Source organism: Colossoma macropomum, unplaced genomic scaffold (assembly GCF_904425465.1).
Source record: "Colossoma macropomum unplaced genomic scaffold, Colossoma_macropomum, whole genome shotgun sequence".
NCBI lineage: Eukaryota > Metazoa > Chordata > Actinopteri > Characiformes > Serrasalmidae > Colossoma > Colossoma macropomum.
Window position 1 is genome coordinate 1,690,355 of NW_023495007.1, and position 18,936 is coordinate 1,709,290.

General features: G+C 38.1%; 2 protein-coding genes across 2 annotated transcripts; both read left to right on the forward strand.

The window, feature by feature from the left end:
- The first annotated feature begins 8,587 nt into the window (after positions 1 to 8,587).
- On the forward strand, positions 8,588 to 9,598 carry LOC118800849 (olfactory receptor 1496-like). The gene has a single exon (XM_036560998.1). It carries the CDS (start codon positions 8,588 to 8,590, stop codon positions 9,596 to 9,598), a length of 1,011 nt encoding a protein of 336 aa, XP_036416891.1.
- Positions 9,599 to 14,970: 5,372 nt separating this feature from the next.
- On the forward strand, positions 14,971 to 15,981 carry LOC118800836 (olfactory receptor 1496-like). The gene has a single exon (XM_036560978.1). The coding sequence runs from the start codon at positions 14,971 to 14,973 to the stop codon at positions 15,979 to 15,981; it is 1,011 nt and encodes a 336-aa protein (XP_036416871.1).
- The last annotated feature ends 2,955 nt before the right edge of the window (positions 15,982 to 18,936 follow it).

The window sequence follows — 18,936 nt, forward strand, 5'->3', positions numbered from 1 at the left end:
AGTGGTAACCAAGCAGAAATGTTTGAAGTTTTGTACAGTTGTCTCAATGGTGAATTTGCATATTTATTGGAAATTGGAAACATTTCCCCATCTTAGCTCCGCGTTAGCTCCACCTTCATTTCACCTCTCAAAGTTCCTCTTTTTGTGACTAAACACAGGAAGTCGAGTCAGTCAGTCGAGTAGAGAGTGAGAAAGACAACATGGAACCTCGAAGAAATGACAAGAAAGAAACTCTCTCCTCTCTTTTTGCACTTTAAATCTGCAGATGTTCCTCGCGTGTTTGTTCGGTTCATTTTGTTTTCATTTACACGCTAATCTTGAAGTGTTGGTAACTTGCAGACTGTGTTTACAGGTTGAATAGCTGCATCTAGCTTGTTTGTTTTCAAGTTTCGATTCATTTTGAAAGTCTAATTGGCAACAATAGGTCACTGTAAACATAGTTTAGGAATAGAAACAGAAGCAAACACAGCACTGACTGAAATACATTGAAAGAGTCTGCTCCAGTGTCCCTGTGTAAAGCTGTGGCTGACTGCACCAGCTAACCACCACTGCAAGCCAGCTCAAAAGCCGCCTTCCTCACCAGAGACCGACATGAGCCAGCTGGAAGCCCGCCTTGCCATTTTGATTAGGTCAGATGTGGTGCCCCTGAGGTTCACGTTTTCAGTGACCTCATCTTCAACTCATGTACCCTTCTCCAGCCCACACGTGCAGTCTCTTCCTCAACGTGGCGCGCATTGTCTGAAGTGTCAGGTTGTAAGGCTCATTTTTACTGCTACTTTATGTGATTTCAGTCTCGCTGTGAAAAACACCATATGATAATTTCGAGTCTCAGCTAATTACAGTATGTTTGATCTGTGAATTTAATACCTGGACAGAGAACTGGACAGAAACAGAGGATAAAGTAAAGAAATTAATGTCAGAAAAGCTTAACATGGATTCAAAAAGTTGAAATTGAAAGAGCTCACAGAACCAGGAAACTGACAAATAATAAGGCCAGACCATGTTCTGTAGTGGTAAAGTTTCTCAGGTACAAAGATAAAACAACCTGCCAACAACACCTGAAGGGAAGCAACATCTACATTAGTGAGGACTATACAGAAGTTGTATGTCAAAAGAGGAAAGAACTTATTCCAGCAATGAGAGCTGCAAGAGAAAGGGGAGAAGAAGCATGCATCAAGTATGACAAACTAGTAGTCCATCCTCCCTCAAAAAAAGAAAAGAACAAAAAGGATGTACAGAGAACAAGAGGTGTGAGTCCAGCTGTACATACATGAATCAGAACACATGCACAGACAGATAATGTGAAACATTAAGAAGCACAGTAATATGATGTATAGCAAAAACTGACAGAGACTGACCTATCAAATGTCATCCTTAAACAAATTACCAAAGAAGGACCTGAACATAGCACACATTAATATATGTAGTCTGAGAAATAAAGTTTATGAAATTTTGGAAATACTGAAGGAATATGAAATTCACGATTTTAGCAGTCTCAGAAACACACCTAGACTCTACCTTTGATGATGATGCAATTAAGATACATGGTTTTAAAATTTTTAGAAAGGACAGGAACAGCTATGGTGGTGGTATAGCGATCATTAAGTCAAACATTGCAGTAAAGATTGGAGCTGACTTAATCTTCAATGATATTGAAGCCTTATGGTTGCAAGTTCATCTACCGTATGTGAAACCTATGCTTGTGGGATGCTGCTATAGACCACGTAGTGCCAACAGCCATTATTTAGAACTGATGGGAAAAATGTTGGATAAAGTGTCAGATGGTAAAAGGGATGTGTACTTTTTAGGTGACATAAACATTGACTGGCTATCAACTTCTTGTCCATTTAAAAACAAATGGATAAATATCTTAAACACCTGCAACATAAAACAAGTTGTAACTGAATTTATAAGAGCTGTGACAAGCAAAGCAGGTCTAAAAACATCAACATGTATTGATCATATTTATACAAATGTACCTGATCTTTGCTCCAAAGCAATTTCAGTACCAACAGTTTGCAGTGATCACAATATAGTGGCCATAATAAGAAAAACTGCAAAAGCTGCACCTAAAGTGATATAAGAAAGTCTTACAAAAATTTTATCTTGGACAAATTTTTAAGTGATGTAAAATCTATATGCTGGGCTGAGGTATACAAACAAAGACATCCTGATGAAGCTTTGGAAATCGTGCATGAACCCTTAAAGAAGTCTACAGTAAAAACTACAAAGGCCCCCTGGATGGAAGCAACTAAAAAGTATCATAGCACAAAGAAATGAAGCAAAAACAGATGCTGTGAAAAATGGTAGTGCTAAATATTGGAGTGAATACTGTAAATTGAGAAATTATGTGTGCAAACTTAATAGGAAAAAGAAAAGGGAGTATTACAAAAACAAGATTGAGGTTTCAATGAATAATGGAAAGGTATTATGGAAAACATTGAATTGTATCTTGGGCAAGAAAGGTGACTCATTGCCATCTTTTATTGAGATAGAGGGGTCTTTCTTAACCAAACCAGGAAAAATTACAAATTATTTTAATGATTATTTTATAAAGAAAACAGACAATCTTCAAAACAAGATGAGCAATACAGTTAGTGAACAAGCATGTGTAAATATTAAAGAGCTAATTGTGAAAAAAAAAAAACATGTTACGTAACTGAGGAAGAGGTTGAACAGCTTATAAGAACTATATAAAATGAGAAAACATCCGGGATTGATAATCTGAATGGGAAACTATTAAAAATTGCTGCAAAACATATAACTAAACCAGTTTGCTATATCTTCAATTTAAGCTTAAAAAAGGGAATATATCCAAAGCTGTGGAAGGAAGCGAAAGTCATCCCACTGCCAAAAGACAAAAAAGCTTCCTTTAATGGACCTAATAGTCGACGTATAAGCTTGTTGGCAGTTTTAGGAAAACTGTAAAAGGGTAAATCTAGGAGTACCTCAAGGAAGTTGTCTTGGCCCATTATTATTTTCGATATATAAACGATCTGCCTTTAGTATTAAGCAGAGCCACGCTGCAGCATACTACTCTGTATGCAGCAGCCAAGACAGTAAAGGATCTTTCAAAAATGCTGGATGGAAAATTAAAGATAGTGGTATCTGGATTGAAGGCAATCAACTTATACTAAATGTACAGAAAACAAAAAGTATAATAATCGGGTCCAAATCATCACTGAAAGGAGAACCAAAGTTAACATTAAATATAGGCAAAGAAGAAATAGCACAAGTTCAAGAGGTACAACTCAAGGTGTTACAATAGACAACAGATTATAATGGTCAAAACATATTGAGAGCATATTTTAAAAAATGGGAAAAGTCTTATCATTAATAAGGAGATGTGCAACATTTTTAACACCAAGGTCACTAAAACTAGTGTCAGAATCACTGGCACTATGTAATTTAGATTACTGTGCTGCAATATCGCCAAATAAGGCAAAGAAACATCTGACAAAACTGCAAATAATGCAAAATAAGGCAGCAAGAATTACATAACAATGTCTGTATAGAACCAACATTAATAAAATGGATCATAAATTTGAATGGTTAAAGGTTGAGGACAGGTGGAAGATGATTCTTACTTGACGTTTTAAAAATACTTATGAACAAAAAATATCCAGCAGATCTCTTTAATCAACTGGAGCAGGTAAAAGGTAGAGAAACTAATATAACAAGATACACGACAAAAAATTATTTCAAATGACCCAGAGCAAAAACTAACTACATGTGTCGAACAGTAATTTATAGACCCATAAAGGAGTGGAATTCCCTACCGGTCTCACTGCTTAAAATTGAGGGTAAAAAAATGTTTAAAAAACTGATAAAAAAAAAACACTATTTAACAAATTTAGAGATCAGTTAAGCAGGTAGGTCCTTGATAGCTGGAACAACACTATGGTGGATTGGGCAGGAATGTAGATATTTACCAGAATATAGTCACTAAAGTTTTTGTAAATGTACACATGATATTTTCTTCAGTGTGATTTTTCAGTTTTCAATCGTTTTCCTTATGTTCTGTTACGGTGACATTGCCTACCTTGTATTTATTTTTTTTCTCCTTCTCTCCTTCTGTCCTTTTTTTGTTTTGTTTTGTTTTGTTTTTCTTGATTTTTTACTCTTGTATTTTGTATGACTTGTACTGTTGTTACCACACTATTTTTGTTATGTATGATATGTCTACTGGACCCCAGGAAGAACAGCAGCTATCACAATAGCAGCTAATGGGGATCATAAAAATAAACAGAATAAACAAAATAAACCTCTGTTTTCTCTTCATAACTGATAATCTAGTATTTAGTGCCTATATACCTTTTGTAATTCATCATTTAGTGCTTATATACTTCTATCAATAAATAACTAGCTCCTCTGCACCCTCTCGCTCACTCTTCTTGGTAAAGAGGAATATCCTTCTGCTGCAGCCACGTTCACAACTAGATAAAACTGAAATAAGCTTTGGTTAGCTAACTGGGCCCAGACACCCCAAAAACAGTGGTTTCACAAGATGAAGCATTTTACCCAGAGCCTCACTGTCCAAGCAAGGAGTGTAGACGCATAGATGAGTTGATTGTCAGGATGCACAATTTGGCAACCTAACTAGGTAGGCTTCTGAACTCACTGTGCATTCTGCTCATAGCACTTAAGAACCCTCCTGCACCTGTGGAGGATGCAAATGTTTCAGAAAAGCTGTTGAACTTAGCTCTTCTAACCATGAGCCTGCACACCCGCTGCCAAACATAGATGGGTCAGTGTTTGTTTCCTGAGCCGTGCCAAGCTTCACTGGGGTTTGTGCCCTTAACTTCTCTTAGGGGCAGAAAGTTTCTTTTTGGAAGGGAAGCCCTGGAATATCACTCCTCTCTCACAGAGGCACAAAAGCTACATAGTGCTGGCCAGCTGCATACATTGCATCATCTGCTGCCACAAGCTTGAGGCCATGACTAATCAAAACACTTGGTGGGCTTCAGACTGCAGCTTTATCGCCAGCCACCCCTAAGATCTCACCCAAGGGTCACCATGGTTTGAGACACAGTTCTGGCATTGAGGCTCTCCCACAAAGCCACTTCTCTCCATGGGCCATAGAGGTAGTTGATTCTCATGTTCACCCAGAAGGGTTTTTTAGTTCATTTCATTGATCCAAAAAGGGACAGCGATTTGCATCCAATTTTGGATCTTCGACAGCTGAAAACTTTTCTGAAGGGTCTGCCCTTTTAAATGTTACACACAATGATTGTTCTTTGCACAGTTTGCAAAGCAGAGTGGTTCACTTTGATGGATCTCATGAATGCCTTCTTCCACAATCCATTCACACTGGAACACAGACACTTTCTCTGGTTCATTTTTTTAGCACAGGGTGTTCCAAATCTAAGTTCTTCCTGTCTCTGGCTGCAAGAGTCTTTACGAGATGTGTGTGGGGGGCACTGTTCTCTATTATAGCCCAGGGGCTGAAGATAATGCCTTATCTTGAGGAATGGCTGGTATGTGTCACTTTGAAGCAACAAGCATCCGAGGACACACTCAGTGTGGCATGAAAGCTTCGCTGCCTCTGGACTGTTCTTGAGTCATACTCTCCTCCATCTGTCACCTCAGGCTGCGCTCGCAACTGCAGGGACTGCAAATGCGCAGGTAGTTGCATTGGGGAAATTTCACATTCAGCCCTTTCATATGTGGCTTATTGTGGCTGGATGTGGTGCACAATAGGCATGCATTCATTCGTGTTTCCAGAAATTGCTTGACAACTGTGGCAGCGGAGAGGCAGAGCCGTAGCCTAGCCCCGACTCCTTTGCTGATTGCGCATAGGAGCATAGACTCTTTAAAAACTGGCTCTGTTTCCAGCGTAAAGGAGGCTGCTGACCTGTACGCCACACACCAGGAGAGAGAGCAAGGCACTGAGAGAGGTTAGTAAGGCTGAGCTAGCCAAGTTTGGTTTTGGGTGTTTGTTTCATGCAGATATGTGTAAAAGCTCATGCTAGTATTTGTGTGTGTGTCTCTGAGCTGTCATTGGCTTTCCCAGTCTGGGTGCCTCGCCCCCACCAGCCGAGCCACATTTGTGGAGAATGTAGGCAACGCCCCTTTCTGGGTGGGTTCTGTGATTGGGAGCTGAGCAAGGCTCAGAAGCACGCCGCAGCTTTGGCGCGAGTGGCGTTAGTTTAAATCTTTTTTTGTTTTTAATGAGACATTTTCAATGTAAATTTTATAGGTTTACATGCACAATTTGTCTAGAACAAGTCTGTGAAGGCTAATGAAAGGCTTTGTTTAAAGTATTGATTTTTAGGGTATATGCAAGTGTATATGGAATGCAATTAATAAAGGCAACTAGCAGTGCTACCTTGGCAGCAGTCAATTCATTATACATTTGCTTACATTTGTTACAATAAGTTCAACATTTTAAAAATAATACTCAATATTTATCAATATTCAGTAATAATATTACAAATGAGGAGGTATAACTCCCAGCAATGGGAGCAGCAAAACAGGGATGGCAGGAACTCAGTCGGGATAAGTGCCTGGGACGCAGCCCAGGTCAGGATGTGGGCCAGGGAAGGAGTCTGGTTGAGCCAGGAGCACTGGCCTAGCAGTGGGGACAGGCTGAAAGGGGCACTGGGAAGCAAGCTGTGGAGCAATCTTTTGGTCTAGCACTAGAAAGGCAGCTCTGAGAGCCAGTACCAGAGAAGCAGTCCTACAAGCCTGCACTACAACAGGTCTGGGAGTTGGCACTTAAGGAACAGTTTGAAAAACAAGGAATGGAACAGGATGAGAAGCCCATACGCAGACCTCCGACTTAATCATACCATCATAGTAAAGAATCTACAACTGTAATGTCTTATATAGGACAGAAACTCACCACAAACTTCCTGACCCTTTCCATTGTGCCATAAAACTTCTCAGCCATATAGGGGAATCTACTGACTGCAACCTTCATTGGTAAGGTTTTGTGTTATGAATGGGGCATTTAGGCAGACTGCATGCACTGAATGGCTTTATTACGGCAAATCCAATACTCATAGTTTTCACATGCAGATGACAAAAAGAGGCTGACAGGTGCACAAAAGGCAGATCTATTTAGCAAAAACGAGTAAACAAAGCAAAAGCAAAAGACAGTGAAACAATCGAAAGAAACTTGGCTCAGCACCTGGGTAGGCAACACAGAGACTTGTATACAGGGGTATATATGGGACTGATAACGTCCATAAACTATCTGTGTGATTAATAGTGGACAGAGCTTGAGCAGAAGTAAAGCAATGCAAAATGGGCCAGGTCCAAATGGAGTCTCCACAGAGGGGGGAGGCATTGTGAAAAGTACGTCCTTTAAAGAAATCAATTTCTTAAACATTTAACAACATGAAATTTGATGATATAAAGTGAAATTTTATTCCTTGCAATTAATTTTACTCTGTTAATAATCTAGCTTGGTTCAGTCTGTAAGTGCTTCATTCTGTAAGCAGTTAAACTCAATGTTTAACATGCAATTTAGAAACTACTGGGGACTAAATCCAAACTGAAAAACTAATTGGAGCAAAGTCTTTGAAATTTTGCATGATTTCATTGGTTAAATTAAGTTTCATGTGAATATATGTCTTGGCATGGATTGATCCATGAATATTAGCACCCCAGACACAAATTGCATGAAATTTAACAAGTAGGCTTCTTCCTTTCTCATGTACATGTTTCATGGGGCAGTCATGGGCTGGAGGGTAGGGAACCAGCCTTGTGACCAGAAGGTTGCCGGTTTGATCCCCTGGGTACGACAGAACGTGACTGAAGTGCAAGGCACCTCACCCCTAACTGCTCCCCAGTTGCCATGGATAGGGCTGCCCACCGCTCCAGGCAAGTGTGCTCACTGCCCACTAGTGTGTATATGGTGTTTCACTGCACGGATGGGTAAAATTCGGAGGTGAAATTTCCCTGTTGTGGGACTAATAAAGGTCACTTAACTTCAGTCCTATATGTTATTTTATGCCTAGAACACTGCTGAATTAATCACAGATACGTAGCTAGCTAAAGTCGGCCAAAACATTTTGTCAACATCACCTAGTAGCTTTGACAGTGCCTCTGAGTTTGGTAGAGGACACTGACTGGACAGCGATTACATTTTAGTGCAGTATAATTTCTGCACATTTTTGTTGGAAATGCTGTAAAATTCCTCATAATTGTGAGGTCAGATACTTGATGTGTCTCTCGTTTGTTCTTTGTTACATATGTGGCAGTAGAGAGCCATGCAGAGACTTGTCTTTCTTTGTTTCTTTAAAGTTCTATTGAAGAACAGGGCTGTAGGGAATAATATCACCAGAGACCAAACATAAATATAAGTGATTGTCACAGATATGCTGGCAGTCTTTCTCAACTGCAGAATGTACAGTATCAATAGTGCAACGGATGCACTGCCAATAGTTATCTCATTCTCTTTCTAAAAGTTTTATGTTAATAATTGTTAATTTTGTGTAACTATTATTGTACTGAAATGATTTTATTCATACATATATTTTGACATGATATTCATTTAAAAGGTTTCAGCAATAATTCATTTATGAATTTTGAACTACAAAATAATGCAAAACATTTTTTCTCACAGGTATTTTGAAGCCAGATGGCTGCTAACTTGACTTTCATGCAGTCAGCGTCATCAATAAATGCGACGTTTTTTCGTCCATCCAGCTTTTACATCACTGGACTTTACAATGTCCCACATGCAAGATACTACTACATGTTTCTATGCATTGTGTATGCAGTGACTGTTTTGGGGAATTCGTTTATAATGGGCACCATATACCTGGCACGCAGCTTACACACTGCTAAGTATATAGCTGTCTTCAACCTGGCCTTGTCTGATCTGTGTGGAAGCTCTGCTCTCATTCCAAAGCTTCTGGACATGTTTCTGTTTGAGAATCAGTACATATCTTACGAAGCCTGTTTAGCAAACATGTTTTTTGTTTATGTCTTTATGACCATGCAGTCTCTTACTTTGCTTGCTATGGCCTATGACAGGCTGATTGCTATATGTTTTCCATTAAGGTATCATGCAATTGTCACCAAAACTGCAATGTCTTTGTTCATGAGTGTTATGTGGATTCTGTCCATAAGTTTCAATGCTCTGCTTGTAGCTCTAGTTACCAGACTGTCCTTCTGTAGATCTACTACAGTTAATAGCTATTATTGTGAACATGGCCCTGTCTCTAAATTAGCCTGTAATGATTACTCCATAAATTCCATAATTGGCAATGTCTGTACTGCTACACTGCTTTACATTCCACTGATACTAATAGCTCTCTCATATGTTTGTATTGGTTTTGCATTGCACAAGATCTCACATGGTGTTGAGCAAATCAGAGCTTTGAAAACTTGCACCTCCCATGTCATATTAGTGGCCATGTTTTATCTACCAATTATTAGTGTTTACACTGCAGGTCGTACAACAACTGTAAGTACAAATGTCAGAATAATCAATACTGCTTTGTCACAAACCATTCCACCCATGTTAAACCCCATCATATATACACTAAACACAGAGGAGGTATTACAGTCTATTAAAGTACTCTACAAACGAATCAAAGTGAGCTCTACAATGGAAAGAACTGTGAAAAAGACTGCAAGGAATTGAAGTGACACAATCACTTTAAATTGTCCTTGTGAGAAAAATAACCATGGGATTTTCAGTTGTTTACTTACTATTTCTATTTTTAACATAGAGCCACCAGACTAGTCTGGTAAACTGAATTTTGGCAAGGAGAGATTTTGTTATAATTTCTATTTTGGTGCTTATTATAATTATCCAACAATTTATTTGTATGTTAAAAAACTATGCAGAACAATAATATTAATTTACAATAATAAGTTATTATGTACATCTATATATCCTTAATGTGAAACTGAAACACTGGATAGGTAAAATTCAAAATTGTATTTCAGTTATATGATGACTTCAGAATAAGATGATCAAGGCTTATCCATATTCCACACCTTGACTGTAAGTAGGAGATCAATGGATCACGAATGAAACATTCTGATTGTTCTAATTTGTTAAACCATTTCTTGTGGCCTAGTAAACACACTTTTTATTTACTTTGGAAACGTCTGGGTAATTTTAGTTCTTTTCCAGCACTCCTCTTCTTTTGAAAGATTTTCATGGCCACTGTATATGCAGTCAAACATACTATGTAGCCAAGTACACATTTCTCAATCAAACCCACAGATTTGGGCTACTTCATTTCCACAAGGGGAAATTTTAGTTTTAAGAAGGTACCAATATTGTTTTTGAGTTCCATGTATTAGACATTTTTATTTTTAGAGGAGACACAGCACTTCCAGTAAACTAGATTGCCTTTCCTTTGAAGATAAACATCTTATTTCTTTATCCTGTAAGACACATACACTAACTTATGCCCAACAATGCAAATTACTGACAAGACTGACATAATGTTACAACATAATGATAGAGTTACAAAGAAGTGATGCTGTTGAGCTTTAACAAACATAATCTGTAGCTAATATTAAAGGAACCACTGATCTGACAGCTAGCTAGTAAAGATGTAATAATACACTCAGCTTATGATTCGATGAGGTAATGTGGCTACAGTTACGTAGGTCTAGTTACCAGATCAACGGTTCAATGTGATGTTGATTTTTAATCACTTTTACTCCCATAATAATACTTTAACACTGAACGTTTAACAAAAAGTCAACATAACATAAATGATATTTCAATCAATTTTACACTTCTTAAAAATTCTATAACTGCAGTAAAATTTGTAAAATCCATCTTGCCAACTGAAACAAAAACCTTTAAATTGTTTCAGACAAATACTTCTTTGTTCACATTAACTGGTTAACAATCTAACAACCAAAAGGTTTCAATTAAGTTTTCAATAGTGCAAAAATAATCACATACTCAAACTGTCAATCATCACCCTAACCATCAGATGACTCGCTCACTTCATGGCATGTCCTTTTTCATTCTGGAGCTGTAATTGGCAACACGATCAAAGTCAAAAGACATTATGTGAGTACACTTGAAGAGGATATATGCACTGGAAATTAGCCCCTTAAATGACAGAGCCTGCTGTTAGGCCTAAAGTTTTATTACGCACTTCTGTATCCTAAGAATAGTTCAGCCCATTTGACTGAATAATAACTTTTACTGAATAATAGAGCTTAGTATACAATAAGCCTGGGATTTTAAGGGCTTGAACAATAAAAAAAAATCAAAGATTGAAGATGATCATATTCACCCTTTGTTTAAAGCCTCCATGAACAGCAAGATCTGCTTGTATCATCTGGCACAATAAGAGAGAAAAACTAGCAGAGCACCTTGTAAGGAAAACAATGAACAAGTTAACTGTTTCATTGTCACTAATTTTATAAAAGGACTTCTTAGCTACAGCCCAGCTCAATGTCTCTTTTCTGCATACAATTAGTGCATAAAAATCTATTGTTATAAGCCCACTAACAATTAGCAAATTAAATATTTAATTATGCTGAAATATGCTATCATGTGCATATGCAAATACATTACAGGACAATATACAATATACACTAATATTTCTAAGACATGTACAGTGCTGTGAAAAAAAATATTTAACCCCTTAACCACATTTCTTCTATTTTTGCATATTTGTCACACTTCAATGTTTCAGATCATCAAACTACATTTAATGTCAGACAAAGGTAAACAAAGTAAACACTAAATGCTGTTTTTGAATAATTATTTTCATTTATTGAAGGAAAAATGCTGTTCAGCTCTACCTGGGCCTATGTGAAAAAGTAATTGCCCCCTTAGCTACTAAATCAACCATTTAAACATATACAATTGACTATTGGATATTGACATGATAACTGTCAGAGATGCTGAACCTAAACATCACTTAAATAAAACCTGTCTGGAAACAGGCTAGAATGTCTTAAAAAGCAGCACACAATTCAACATTCTAAAGAGATTTAAATACAGATGTGTAACAAATTCATTGAAATCTATTGGTCTTACAGTTTTATATTTTTGGGACTCATTCTTGGGATGAGTCAAAGGTGGAACCTTTGGAAAGACATGGGTGCCATTACATCTGATGTAAAGCTAACATCGCATTCCACCATAAGAACATCATACTAACTCTCAAACATGGTGGTGGTAATGTGATGGTCTGAGGCTACTGTGCTTCTGCAGGACCTAGATGACTTGTCATAGTTGATGGAAGCAAGAAGTCTGCTCTCTATCAGAAAATCCTGAAGGAGAATGTCTGCTTGTCAGTTTGTGGCCTAAAGCTCAAGCACAGTTGAGTTATGCAGCATGACAATGATCTGAAGCACACAAGCAAGTCCACATCCGAATGGCTGAAAAGAAACAATATTAAGGCTTTGGAGGGGCTGAGTCAAAGTCCTGACTTAAATCTCATTGAGATGCTGTGAAAAGACCTTAAATGCAATGTATCCAAATGAAAACAATTCTGCAAAGAATGAGGCAAAATTCCTTCACAGCAATATGAAAGACTCAACGTAAGTTATCACAAAAGTTTGATTACAGTTGTTATTGCCACGGGTGGCAAAACCAGTTATTAAATTTAGGTGGACAATTACTTTTTTACATGGGTGATATACACTGATCAGGCTTAGCATTATGACCACCTCCTTGTTTCTACGCTCATTGTCCATTTTATGAGCTCCACTTACTATATATGTGCACTTCATAGTTCTACAATTACAGACTGTAGTCCATCAGTTTCTAGTCACCATCTCCTCTAGTCACTGCCATTAATTACCACTCCCTTTCAGCATATTGCCTTGCAATGCTTTGAAGAAGAGTAGTTCCGGATAGTAGTATATCATGGTCATCAGGAATGACGCAACTCAGTATCACATACAAAGGCCCCAACTTCACTTTTAGACTCATGAAACAACTCCTACCATCTCTAGTAGACTGGCTTGGTTGAGAATTTCAATCAACACAACAACATGCTGCACACGTTGGTCAGTGACACAGGGAAAAACTGGGATAAATTATGAACTTTCCTTCTCTTTATATAGTAGGAGGTTTCCAAGGCTTCCACTGGCTTCTCAGCCTCTGATGTATTGGTGGCCTATCCACGGGCCACTTGATTTACTAAAAAATGAAGCGGGATTTGCCACTGGCAGCAGTGACAGAGAAGAGGATTGTGCAAAATATTCTGGAAATGCAAGACCAACTGAAAAGTTGCAGGGGGAGGAGGTACTGTAGAAATTGGAGTCCCCAGAGCACAGAAGAGGTGGTCTGACCACCATGCCCGGCACCATGATCATCAGCCTGGTCACAATGTTCCTGAAGGGCCAGGCGGAGGTGAGTTATCTGGAGAAGAACCAAAGAAAAGAATGCAATGGATCTTTGACATGTTTCCACCCCTTTTCAAACAGAAGCCCATAAAGGCTGATCTCCTAGAGCCCACACCCGCTTGAAAGACCACATCCCAATCTGACAAAGACCATACCAGGTTTTTGTAACTCTGTAAAAAATAAAACACCCAAGCACTGAAAGTACTACTTTTTGGCAAGCCATCCTTTCCTTTTTAGTCATGAAAGATGTTTGTGACAGTGTGTTTGTATTTATGTGTTTACTAACTTTTTCTTATTTTTGCTGGACTGCCCAGCAGGCAGGCTATGTGCTGTATTAATGCTTGTGTCTAAATCAGGGGTATACAACTCCAGTCCAGGGCCAGTGTCCAGTGCAGTTAGGTAGTTTCCCTACACACCCATTAACCTTGGCTATTAACAGAGAAGTGTAATAATGTGTGTTTTAGCAGGTAACCGTGATGTACACAGGCCCTCTGGCACCTGTGCTGTGGATTAACATAATAGACCTCAGCTCCTTTCCATTAAAAATAGCAGCACGACTGGCTAGCTATAGGTTTAAGCAAAATTTCTGCTATGTTTTGCTAATGTTACCCATAGGAATTTGTTGTCTCACAGCAAATTCTCATAGGAAACATCAGCAGAACATTGATAGTAATACTGTAACTTTTTAACCAAGCTAGCTAACGTTAATCGGTCAAAGAAACAGCATCACAACAAAGATGGCTTCCTGACCACCAGGCCATTGCAGTGCCAAAATAAAAGAAATATACAGGTACCCAACCCTAGTCTTGGTGAACTGCATGTCCTGCACATTTTAGTATTTTCATGCTATAACATACCCGCTAAATCTGAGAAATTGCTTGTCAATTAGCTGATGAGTTGAGCAGTGTTTTGGGAGTAGTGATAACACTATAATGTGTAGGGTAGGAGGCCAAGAGCAGCATTGCTAACCACTGCAAAAATAAATAATAAGCATAAATTTGATCTTGGATCAGCATTCACAAGCAACTTCATGCGCTGTCATCTTTGTTTTAATGTAGATGTTTTTAGTCATATAGGTTATGTAATGCCTAGAACACTATTGATAGACAGGCAGATAACTATCTAATGTCAGCCTAAACGTTCACAGGTGACTTTACCCAGAGGCTTCCAAAACTGATTTCAAAAATGCCTGTATGCTTGGCAGAGATTGCATTTCAGAGTAGCATAATTTCTACACACCACACACTACATACAAGAATAATGGTCAGGCTGTTTTATTCTTCTTCTCAGTTCATTACAAATGTGGCAGTAGAGATCTATAGAGACACTTGTGTAGTTTGTTTGTTCAGAGTTCTGCAGAGGAGCAGTGCTGTAGGGAATGATATCACTAGAGACCAAACATAAATAAAAGTGATCTTCACAGATATGTTGGCATTCATTCTCAACAGCAGAAGGTAGGGTATCAATAGTGCAAATAATACATTAGCAATAAAGATTTCATTACCCTTCTACAATGTTTTTGTTGTCATCACTATTATAAAAGATTAATAGTTCATTTATTGTGACTACTGCTGCAATAATATTTATTTATACTTGTATTATAACAGCAGTAGAAGTTGTTCCAGTACAAATTTGATTAATGCAAACCTTTGCTTTATACAGGTGTTTTAAAGCCAGATGGCTGCTAACTTGACTTTCGTACAGTCAATGTCATCAATAAATTCAACATTTATTCGTCCCTCCAGCTTTTACATCATTGGACTTTACAATATCCCACATGCAAAGTACTACTATGTGTTTCTGTGCTTTGTGTATGCAGTGACTGTTTTGGGAAATTCATTTATAATGGGCACCATATACCTGGCACACAGCTTACACACTGCTAAGTATATAGCTGTCTTCAACCTGGCCTTGTCTGATCTGTGTGGAAGCTCTGCTCTCATTCCAAAACTTCTGGACATGTTTCTGTTTGAGAATCAGTACATATCTTATGAAGCCTGTCTAACCAACATGTTTTTTGTTTATGTCTTTATGACCATGCAGTCTCTTACTCTGCTCGCTATGGCCTATGACAGGCTAATTGCTATATGTTTTCCATTAAGGTATCATGCAATTATCACCAATACTGCAATGACTTTGATCATCAGTGTTATGTGGATTCTGTCTATGAGTTTCACTGCTCTGATGGTAGCTCTAGTTACCAGACTGTCCTTCTGTAGATCTACTGCAGTTAACAGCTATTTCTGTGATCATGGTCCTGTCTTTAAACTAGCCTGTAATGATTACTCCATGAATTTCATAATTGGCAGTGTCTGTACTGCTGTACTGCTTTACATTCCACTGATACTAATAGCTCTCTCATATGTTTGTATTGGTTTTGCATTACAGAAGATCTCACATGGAGCTGAGCGAATCAAAGCTATGAAAACCTGCACCTCTCATATCATATTAGTGGCCATGTTTTATCTACCAATTATTAGTGTTTACACTGCAGCTCTTACAACATCTATAAGTACAAATGTCAGAATAATCAATACTGCTTTGACACAAACAATTCCATCTATGTTAAACCCGATCATATATACATTAAAAACAGAGGAGTTATTACAGGCTATTAAAGTACTCTATAAAAGAACCAAGGTAAACTCTGCAATGGAAAGAACTGGGAAAAAGACTGCAAGGAATTGAAATAACACACTAACTGAAAAAAATGGGCCTCTTGAAAGAACTAATTGTGGGATTTTCAGTTTTTTTCAGTGTTTAATTAATTAATGCATATGTGTAAAGTGGAAATTTTAGCTTTTGAGTGATGCCAATATTACCTTTGTGTTCCATGTATTAAACAAAATATACTTAAATGTTAACTGTTATAAAACCTTGTGTTTAAGAGAAAACACTGGATTGAAATACATTTTAGACAATACTAAAGATGTGGCTAGACACAACATCAGGCACAGAGCTTATGGTTTATTTTACATGTTTTCCTGTATCTAGAAAAGTCACAGCACTGTTGTTCTGTAAAAATCATTAAATAACAAAGAAGAAATGTATCAGTAGCTTATTTATGCTACAAGAAGAAACAAAAAAAAGGTGCCCAAATAATGCATTTGGCATACTGGTCTTTTTTGTAATAGCCAAGTGCAATCACTGTTAAAAAAGATATTATTGTGAATTTTATTATTTCTATATGCTTTTGCATAAATTCTCTATAATTTCATACTTTTAAAACGTTTTCAGCATATTAAGCAGACAATGCTGCAGATGACAATATAATATGAATCGTAACTTCAATAGGTGTTACTTCAGAGAACTTTTATATTTAAACCCTTGCTTTTTACTTCATACAAATTCCTGTCCCAATGCATATGCAAACTCATTCACACAGGAACACTGCAACTGCATAGAAAAATATTAGGTAATATATTATGAGGTATTTTGATAGTGCGTAAAATTGAAACTACAAATTAATTTTTTTAAATTTTTAATTCATATGAAACTTATATTGACTGTATACTAAGCTAAGTACTCTTTCTGGACTATTAGGCTTCCCAGGGCCAGCCAGCTTAGCAATGCTACACCCCTGAGTCTTTTCTGGCTAGCTAAGTGACTCTACTGTGGTCTGCAAAGTTTTCCCCATGCATGTTTATTTGTTATACAATTATACTTTACAACTTTAAAGTAGTATTTTAAAAAATACGTGACCTGCTTTTATTTTCAATGAGATATTTTCAGTGTAACTTTTATAGGTTTACATGCATAATTTGCCTAGAACAAGAAGTCAGAACAGAAATAAAAAGCTTTGCTTAACGTATTGATTTTCAGGATATATGCATGTGTATATGGAATACAATAAAAATGCAACTTTCAGTATTGCCTTGGCAGAAGTCAGTTTATTTTAAATTAGCTTACATACATTATATTACTTTTAAAATAATAAGACACAAGTGCAAAAGAAGCTATTCTAGACTCAGCAACAGCACTGCCTTCTCCAATGAATGCACCCCTCAGAGGTCAAAACGAACCAAATGCAAAAGGGTCATTCTACTCCAATTCACTTGGGCCTGTCAGGTCACATCATGGCTGCTTGGCTTCCGGTGCCGCTCAAGGTGGCTGCCTGTTCTAGTAGTTCTGTACCTGCATCTTCTGTTTTTGTAAATAATGTATTTTTACCCACTTTTCTTTCTTTTGTGGATATCATGGCTTGATATAAAGTTGTAATACAACTTTTTTCAAACTTTTATTGACATTTTGATGGATAATTCAATTGAATTTTCAGCCTACAACTGCACTGCAAATCCTTGCTACATAAGGGATCTCAGAGGAGATACAAACCAAGCGTTCCTGCAATAATTATGGGAAACGTATGGTCACTGTCTAATAAAATGGACAAACTGTCTGCTCCGACACGGACGGACACAATGGGAATACTGGGAATGGAGCATTATGTGCTTCACAGAGTCATGGCCTGTGCATACGAGATTCTCATGTTCATCTGAATGGTTTTACTTCTGTGAGGGTGGACAGAGACCACAAACAAAGTGGTAAAAAAGAAGGAGGTGGACTAGCTGTGTTCATGAATAACAGATGGTGTAATCCTGGTCACATCACAGTTAAAGAAGTAGTCTGTAAGCCAGACATTGCACTGTGTGTCTGCTGTGCAAGTTCTCCCACATTATCCTGTGTGCTGTGTACATTCCACCTTCTGAAGACGCAACATGTGACGTCATCTTCTCAACCACTGTGAGAGTGCAAAACCAGAGCCCTAGTGCATTCATTGCAGTGTCTGGAGACATCAACCACATTTTCCTCTCTCATGTCTGCCCACTTTCAACCAGTTTGTGGACTGCAAGACACAGGACCTGCTGTATGCCAAAGTTAAAGAGGCGTATAACTCTACAGCTCTCCCCCCACTGGGCTGTTCAGACCATAATCTGGTTCACCTTATTTCACTTTACAAGACCAAGGTTCAGAGACAGGCAGTGACTATGAGGATAGTGAGGAAGTGGTCACCTAGGGCTGTAGAAACACTGAGGGGCTGAATTGAGGCTACACAATGGGATACCCTATGGGAAGCACATGATGAGGACATTGATGCAATAACATCATGCATCACTGACTACATCAACAACCCTCCAAGTCTTTCTGATGCTTTTCCAAAAACAAGGTCATTTAGTGGGCTTATGGCTGGCTATTCTAAGCCCACCCCTGCCATGGGACATTCCAGAATTTAGCGACATTAGGCTGTGCTGAGGGGGATTCCCTTGATGGAGATATGTGGAGCGGCTACATGGTCGTCGCCATGCAACTTTTCTCGTTTCTACTGTGTAAACATTGCAGCCCCCAAAAGACTGACGACAGCTGTCCTGTCTTGGGTCATGGGCTGCTCTTAAAGCTACCTACCTAACCTACTACACATAATTAGTAAAGTTGTCCTGACTGAAGTTGTTATATCTTAGTTGTAAAGAATGCTTAGTTGAGGTTGCACAACAGTACTGAGAAAAACAAGAAGCTATGTGAAGAGGAGGAGAGATGCATATGTAAGGTAACCTGATATGTGCACATTCACTTTGACAGAGAAGTGCTTTGTGATCATTAAGCTAGCTTAAACTTTACTGAAATAAATTCACAAGTAACCACTATATC

Coding starts and splice junctions, on each gene's coding strand:
- LOC118800849 (XM_036560998.1), top strand. CDS start 8,588: ATGGCTGCTAACTTGACTTTCATGCAGTCAGCGTCATCAATAAATGCG.
- LOC118800836 (XM_036560978.1), top strand. CDS start 14,971: ATGGCTGCTAACTTGACTTTCGTACAGTCAATGTCATCAATAAATTCA.